The sequence below is a fragment of the Garra rufa genome, chromosome 21, assembly GCF_049309525.1.
Source record: "Garra rufa chromosome 21, GarRuf1.0, whole genome shotgun sequence".
NCBI classification, from domain to species: Eukaryota; Metazoa; Chordata; class Actinopteri; order Cypriniformes; family Cyprinidae; genus Garra; species Garra rufa.
Genome location: NC_133381.1, coordinates 19,916,049 through 19,924,961, shown reverse-complemented (window position 1 = coordinate 19,924,961; position 8,913 = coordinate 19,916,049). Strand labels below are relative to the sequence as shown.

The following is an 8,913-nucleotide window of genomic DNA, read 5'->3' as shown; positions in this document are numbered from 1 at the left end:
AAAAGTTGTGGTATTTTCAGAATAGAGATCTTTTGTAACATTATAAATATCTTTACTGTCACTATTGATCAATTTCTACTTCACCTATTTATTTCTTACTTAGACAACAGATGCCGCCCTCGTGTGCCTAAAGATCGTCATTACATTGAACAAAATACGATTGTTAATACTTTTAAACCATTTATTTCCTGTCTTACGCATAAACAACAGTCAATAAAATTCCCTTATTTGACAAAAAGCAAACACACAACAAGTACACAAGTTTCTGTCTCCTAAAATAAACCGTGGCGCTGCAAGACTGACCTGAATCAAAGCACTTGCAGTGTTTATGTGGTTAAAACTATAAATGAAACCCAGCACTCAGAATGAAAGAGCAGCACCTGTTACTGACAGGTACAGGAACATATGTTCATATGTTCAGTGCATGATATATTACAGTTCAAATTACAGCTCTATTCACTTAGCATTGACGGTAACAGACTCATTTATGAATATAACTCTGGTATAAAGACATTTGTACTGTAAACTAGCAAAACTAACTTTAGGTAGTCATAGCTTTTGAGGATGGTGTGAAATTAGCTATAAGTCATACTAAAAACACTAGGTGTTGAACGATATGTTTCTCAGGGCCGATGACATGAACCGATTATTACAGATCAAGTCAACCGATAACCAATACTTTGAACTGATATATGTCAGGTGTAAAAAAAAAAAAAAAAAGTCAAAAATAAGAATAACAAGGGCTAATAAAAACTTTAAATGCTTTAAATTATTTTATCTGCATATCAGTTTTGAAAATGACCAATATCGATAATCATAGGAATGCTTAAAGGCACACTTTACACAAAAATGAAAAATCTGTCATTAATGTAGTCCATTAGTGGTTCAACTGTAATTTTATGAAGCTACGAGAATACTTTTTGTGCAATAATGGTGGCAGACTGTCCCAGGAAAGAAGAAATTGCTGAATCAAGTAAAAAAAATATTCTTGTAGCTTCATAAAATTACGGTTGAACCGCTGATTTCACAACTATTTTAATAATGTCCTTACTGTTTCTATGCCTTTACCACGGTAGGACCCTTGCTGTCTATGAAGGGTCAAAGGATGAACAAAGGTCTTATGGGTTTGGAATGACATGAGGGTGAATAATTATGACAATTTTATTTTTGGGTAAACTATCCCTTTAATATCGGTGCCGATAATCAGTCGACCCCTACACTGCACTGGAGTATTGTGGAGTTTAAGAAGAAGGCAAACATTTCTTCTAATGCAACATGTCAGACAGATGGAAACAGGCTGCAGGCATGTCTAAACAAGAATGTGAAACAAAAAACACATTTTGGGTTTGATTCCCACTTTAGTGAGCAATCATGGCACAAAAGCAGCGTATGCGTTAAAACAGCTTCTTGTTACACTTTGCGAAAGGAGAAAAGCATCCTTCATCTTCATATAAAACACGAGGCATCCTCAAAACTGGCTTACAGTCACACCCAGCACCACATCACACATGCTATTCAGATTTTACAGAAACATATACAACCTGCCTGACACAAGCAAAAACAGTTCTCTCCCATGTAAACCACACGCATTATGAATTCAAACTTAGGTTACACTATTTGCTGAACCACATCAGTCTTCTGTCACAATATACACTTCAAAAGTAGGGTAAGAAGGGAACATCACAGAGTGCTAATTACAAGTGAATGCAATCTTCAGTGCACATGCGCACACACCAAAACCCTTTAAATAGAAGAACGTCTTTTTGTTTAGTCTCTAAATAGAGGCAAACGCATGTCAGTATTGTAACATCAGATCACGCATCAAAACGGCTTCAAGTATTACAGGGTTTGTATGAGGGAACGTGTAAGGCAAGAGAAACACTTCTACAGCTCCAAACTATACATCTACGAGACGATAAACTGGAACCGGGCTCCTCCAGGACTCTTCTGTGGTTTCATGGCTTGAATAGTATAGTGTGAAATTGCACGCTTGTTGATGGATCTCAAGATATTACTGTCCTATTGAAATTAACAAAACGTTGATGGTGAAACTGAAAGTAGCGCTTGGATTTCACAAAACCTATGATGGAACAATGAAGGCTCTGAGATCAGGCTTTGCTTATGGACCCTTATGTGTGCACACACAGACATTGCAAACTTGCCCGCTCAGTGCAAGTTGGAGTGTGTATGTGTGTGTGCTGATGGGAGCTGCTGCTTTTTCTTCCAGTCGTGTCACAACAGCGCAGCATTGTGGAAGTGCTGAGGAACACAGAAGATCTCCATTGAGTTTATTCAGAGGCTTTATGGGGTTTTCCATGGCAGCGGTCCACAGTTACGGGCCTACTGACCCAGTAGGAAAAAAAAAAAAGGTAAGACTTAAGTACATAAAATTTCACAGCCATGTTTTATTCTCTTGGTTTTGCATCTCAAACGCCAACTTTAAACCAAAGAGAAAAACAATCCATGCAGTTTGGCCTTACATGGAGGGTTTGCTGAGAGGGTTTGGATGATTGATTATTTCCTCATACTGATGTCGTCATCCTTCAGAATGAATTTCTTCCTCAGTGCTTCAGATATAAGAGAGGCAGAGTCTTCCTCCCTCAGTGAGGTGCACCCACGGTTATATCTAGATAAAGTACACAAAAAACACAGTAATATTATTGACTATATTACTATATAATAATAATAATAATAAACAACAACCGGTATTAATAAGCTTTATGACTGTTTATAATAATAATAATAATAATAATAAAAGTAGTAGTATTTTTATTATCCTAAATGTAATACACAATAACATTAGTTACTTCACTTGCTTTTATTATTAATAATATAAATCAATCTAATCAGCATTAATACACATTTTTACTACTACTAAAAATAATAGATATTAAACATGCAAGCATACAACATTAATGCCATAACTGCTAATTTATCATAATACAAATAACAACTAATATTATTAAACATGTCAATAGAAATATTAATAGTATATCAATATATCTTATGAAAGCACATAAAACACAATAACATAATTGAATATATTAATAAAGATAATAATAAACATTTATAACTAAATAACTATTAATTTATAATATAAATTATTATTACCATAAATTTACACAAACAAGTATTAATGTGTTGACTATTCATTAAAATAATAATTAGTATTATTATCATTATCATAAATGTAATGCACAATAATGTTAGTGACTAAAATTTTGAAACATTTTACTAATTAAAATAACTATTTTAAAATAAAGTTTGTTGTTTGAATATATTTTGAAATGTAATTTATTCCTGTAATTTCAAAGCTATTTTTTGCATCATTACTCCAGTCACGTGATCTTTCAGAAATCATTCTAATATTCTGATTTGCTGCTCAAAAAACATTTATTATTACTGTTACTATTACTCTGTTGAAAACAGCTGAATGAATTTTTTTCAGATTTATTTGATGAATAGAAAGTTCAGAAGAACAGCATTTATCTAAACCAGAAATCTTTTATAACATTAGATATGTCTTTATCATCATGTTTGATCAATTTAAAGCATCCTTGCTAAATAAAGGTATTAATTTCTATCATTTCTTCCCCAAAAATGATACTGACTCCAAGTTTGAATGGTATAGTGTATAATATTACAAAAGCTTTTTATTTCAGATAAATGCTGATCTTTGTATCTTTCTATTCGTCAAAGAATCCTGAAAAAAATGTACTCAATTATTTTATATTATCTAAAATATTATTAATATATTATATTATAATGATTTCTGAAGGATATGTGACACTGGAGACTGGAGTAATGATGCTGAAAGTTTATCTTTGATCAGAGGAATAAATTATATTTTAAAACATATTAAAATAGAAAGCAGTTATTTTAAATTGTAAAATAATTTCACAGTATTACTGCCTTTGCTGTATTTTGGATATTTGTTGAGCAGAAGTGAATTCGTAAAAAACATTAAAAATCTTAATGTTAAAAAAAATTGTGTATATGTTGTACAATGAAAAGACCTTCACATAAGAATAAACTGACAAAGAACCAAACAATTTTAAACAACAGCACAAAAAACTGCACTCACCTGTCCTTGCTCATCTTCATGCGGTTCATGTCTTTCAGGATGTCCATGACATCAGCAAAGCTTGTTGATTTTGAAAGAGACACTGTGTCCTCCTCTGGTTCCCGGAAGTCCATAGTAGGGCGATCAAGATCAAAGGTGGCAGATGCAGTCATGGAAACTGGTGGCATAGGATCAGGCACTAGCTCTGACACCTCCTCTTCCTCCTCCTCCTCTTCTTCTTCTTCCTCCTCTGTAACATCACTGATGACAAAGGAGGCCGTAGGGGCCGGCTGATAAGCAGCTGTCTCAAAATGAGCCATGGAAAAACCCACACTAGTATCATCAGGGGACAGCAGGTCAGGGGTTATGGGATTTGAATCTGAAAACAGATCAAACGTTTTTATGAGGGACTGCAAGACAAATCAGTTACAAGTAAATACATAAAATTGACTACATTTTTGCTGGCAAATTCCAAATTAAAATTAACTTACCTTTGTAAAATGTTTGTTTTTTAAATGATAGATAATTAAATGAGGTATAATGAACTACTCAACCTGAATCTGTAGCGACAATCTTGGCAATTTGGGCTCGGAGTCGACTTAGCTCATCTTGTAAAGCTGTGGTGCGGTTTAAAGCAGTTACACCTGGTTTCCTCAGACCCTCGACTCGCCTGCCTTCTCGTCTAAAGTTTGGCACAGACGAGTTCCTGTGCATAACCAGCAGCGGCGTCGGCCTCCACTCGTGCCTCAGGGGACGTGTGTCACTCCTGATAAATATCATTTGTTTAAAATTAACTTTCATCTGAGGATCTAAGACTTTTCAATTCTGCTCTATATCTGGCATAACAACATTTAAAAAACCTGTCAAATATAATTTCAGAGGCGCAACAGATCACTTACCTGACTCTGGCATACGTCTCCTCCTCATCGTCTGCAATCCAGGCAATATCTGCCAATGTAGGCACCATAGGGCCATCCATACGCATTGGCGGAAGGCCTGGGAGCTCCTGGAGAACACATACAGTTGGAGGTCAAAAGTTTACATACACCTAGCAGAATCTCCAAAATGTTAATTATTTTAGCAAAATAAGAGAGACCATACAAAGTGCATGTTATTTTTATATTACTGACCTGAATAAGATATTTCACATAAAAGACATTTACAAATAGTCCACAAGAGAAAACAATAGTTGAATTTATACAAATTATGACCCTGAAAAGTTTACATACATTTGATTCTTAATACTGTGTTGATCCACATGTGTGTTTTTAGTTGTTCATGAGTCCCTTGTTTGTCTTAAACAGTTAAACTGACCACTCTTCTTAACAAAAATCCTTCAGGTCCCACAAATTCTTTGGTTTTTCAACATTTTTTGTGTATTTGAACCCTTTCCAACTATAACTGTATAATGTTGAGATCCATCTTTTCAGGACAACTGAGGGACTCATATACCCTGGAAATCCAGAGGTCTCGCGAGAGCACAATTTGAATTGTCTCTGCAAGACACTCTGGCATCGAGCAATGATGCAGGTTACTGCAATACGTAAGCAATTGTGGGAACCAATCAAATCGGTGTATCTGATGTAGGCGGGCCAGAGGCGAGCTAAGTTGATGATGACAGCACTGCGACGTCCAAATCATATAGTAAATTTTGAAAGATCGCTGTCGCTACTGATGAACAACAAGTTGTTTGAAACGGCTTTGGCCGCTACAATGAATGAGTTAGACTTGGCTTTCCATATAAAAGAGGAACAGAAAACCGAAAACTCGAATCGTTCCTTTGCAAGAAGGACGTTTTTGCTGTTTTGCCGACTGGATACGGCAAGAGTTTAATCTATCAGTTCACGAGTTCACGCTTACATATAATTAGCCGGAGAATAGTAGTGCATGTTTGGCGTGCTGTCCGGTGAAGGGCTCCGAGCTCGGGAGTGGCCCGAACCCAGAGTACGTTACCCCCCAATAGGAGTAGCGAGAACTCGGAGTGATGAGATGGGGTGGTGGAGGTTTACTGATAAACCATCGAGTGAATTGAGGTGAGTCAGCTGTATTTAAACCTATGGCGCTGATTGACTTGTGATGTTTACGCTAAGCATCTGACGCGCTTCTCCCGAACTTTGTTAATGAAACATCATTTAGCTCTGCTGGTAGCTAAGCGTGTATTGTTGTGATTGGTCGTGGCGTTATCCAATTGCGTGCAGTTAGAGTTTCAAATGCATGCTTGGTGCCGCCCCTCGAGTTAGGCAGTTTTCATTGCTCGATCCCAGACCCTTAATCTTAATAGATTAGGGTCTGGATTTTTCCAGGCTAGGACTCATATGCAACTATCACAGAAGGTTCAAACACTCACTGATGCTTCAGAAGGAAACACAATGGGGTTTTTTAATAGAAAGAGTTCTCAAACGGAGTTGTTCAAAACTTTTTTGTTTGTTTTTTAACATATGCCATCTGAACAAGATGACAAAAAAAGAGACACCAAGTGGTCATTTAAAGGGTTAGTTTAACTAAAAATTAAACTCCTGTCATTAATTACTCACCCTCATGGTGTTCGTTCCAAACCCCTAAGACCTTCAATCATCTTCTGCACACTAATTAAGATATTTTGAATGAAATCCGAAAGCTTTTTGACTCTGCATAGACAGCAACGCAACACAACTTCTACTTTCAAGGACCAGAAAGGTAGTAAGGACATCGATTAAATAGCCCATGTGACATCAGTGGTTCAACCTTAATTTAATAAAGCTACGAAAATACTTTTTGTGTGCAAAGAAAACAAAAATAACTTTATTCAACAATTTTTTAATCTTTTTTCACCAGGAGCATCACACATATGTGTCATGGTACGTTTGTAAACGTGTGTTAAAGACACAGGGAAGAGAAGAAACCGTTGAATAAAGTCGTTATTTTTGTTTTCTTTGCGCACAAAAAGTATTCTCGTTGCTTCATAAAATTAAGGTTGAACCACTGATATAACATGGACTATTTTAAATTTTTTTTATTACTTTTATGAGTCAGAAAGCTCTCAGATTTCATCAAAAATATCTTAATTTGTGTTCTGAAGATGAACAAAGGTCTTAAGGGTTTGGAACGACATTAAGGTGAGTAATTAATGACAGAATTTTATATGTTGAACAAACAGACAGCTTTAAAATCTAAATTGCATAATTGCATTGTTACTATTTAAGGGAAATTAGCTTTCAATTTTAATGTACTTGATTAAAAATGACCACAAACAGCCAATGTGTGAGACTTTTTGGAAAAGCTTATGAGGATTAACTTACAACATAAACTGTCTGAGTTCATGAAAGTATAGAGTGTTTTCACAATGTGTCACTGAACTGAATGAAACTTGCATATTTTGCAGTTGAAAATGGTCAATTATTGTCATGTTTTGGGCTTTACTAATTGGGCGAGACTTGGAAAAAGATCTGGAGTAGTATAAACTGACGAAAGTTATAACAAATCAAGTAGAAAAGTGCAAAAACTGTATTAGGGAACAAGTTTGTGGTTGGCCAAACCGAACCAGGATTTTCAGGGCAAGAATCTTGACAACATTTGTGTTTGTTCTTATCATTTCCAGTCAGGTAGGTGAAATATTAGGCTAATGTTTAAATTAATACTACTCGTACTCTGACTTTGGTCAGTTAACTGAATGTGTGGCCATATAGGAGATACTCGTGACGTAAGTGCAAACCCTCTATATGTGAGTTTATATGAACAATTTGTATTCCCATACCTGGAAACAAGCCCTGGGACAGGGTTTAAGGGGCAGCGTCGAGCCGATTCTTCTGACCACACTACGAGTTGATCCATGTGGTTTATTTTGCCAAATAGGGATTACCTCCTGAAGAACAAGCAAACAAAAAAAAGTCTTAAAATTTATCAACTTTGACACAACAAGAATAAAACAGCTCTTCTAGATGTTTATCTACTTACGGCTTCTGTTTCCATTTTGCTGAGAGTGAAGAGAGAAAGCACCACCGCCTTTGAATGTATAGTAGTGTTTAGATTGTTATTATTATTATTATAGGACACTGAACATGTTCATCAGGGATGAGAGTTCCTCTGCCTTGAAATATGAAAAATAAAAAAAAAACATTAGATATTTTATCCTTCATGTGCAAAACCACCTAGAATGCTGGTCTAGAGATCGCATATGGTTTAAAAGAGCACAGTTAATGATGTTTTTGCAGTTGCTGCATACTGAGTGACTCCTATGTGTTAATGTTAGTTTATAAATCAATTTTATAAAGTAAATAAAGTGTTAAGCACGGTGTCAGCACAGATGTTTTATGACGCTCAATCGCTGGGTTATATAATTTATTTATATGAGTAATCAAAACTATAAATCAACAAGTAAATATTAAGATAGGTAGAGTAATACCAGTATATATCTAAGAACAAACAAGAAAATTGGCAATTTAATGAACAGCCGATTATAATAGTAAAAAGTCAACAGTGCAAACTGGTAACATAAATAAAACAAAACCGAAACTGTAAACAAGGTAAACAAACCAAAGGCGTCCTGTGACCCTCATTCCTTCTTTTAGCATATTAGCTAACAAACGACCTTATAATGTGCAGCTGCTAATAATGCATTTAGAAGAATTATAAGACATACCATGCGGGATCAGATTAGATCAGTTTATTTTTCTGCACTTGTGCAGATTACTCTGGTTTACTGTATATTGTGAATCGCCTTAGCTTCCTTTCTCCCTGTTCCGTTAGCTGATTAGCTGTTAGCTCAGCGCGCCCCCGGCTGATTTGCAAAGAGTGCATGAGTCGGAAGTGCGTGTGGTAGCAGCGTCCTGTGATTGGTTGGAATTCTGCATTTATTACCTCAGCGTCCAATA

At 35.7% G+C, this 8,913-nt stretch overlaps 1 protein-coding gene across 1 annotated transcript; it reads right to left on the bottom strand.

The window, feature by feature from the left end:
- Window positions 1-2,487: 2,487 nt before the first annotated feature.
- Window positions 2,488-8,812, bottom strand: LOC141296151 (mitochondrial fission regulator 1-like). Its single transcript, XM_073827431.1, has 7 exons — window positions 8,682-8,812; window positions 7,997-8,129; window positions 7,797-7,904; window positions 4,963-5,069; window positions 4,618-4,829; window positions 4,085-4,442; window positions 2,488-2,626 (listed from the first exon to the last, which is right to left on the bottom strand). The coding sequence occupies exons 2-7, from the start codon at window positions 8,009-8,011 to the stop codon at window positions 2,515-2,517; spliced, it is 912 nt and encodes a 303-aa protein (XP_073683532.1). The 5' UTR covers window positions 8,012-8,129; window positions 8,682-8,812; the 3' UTR covers window positions 2,488-2,514.
- Between the last annotated feature and the right edge of the window lie 101 nt (window positions 8,813-8,913).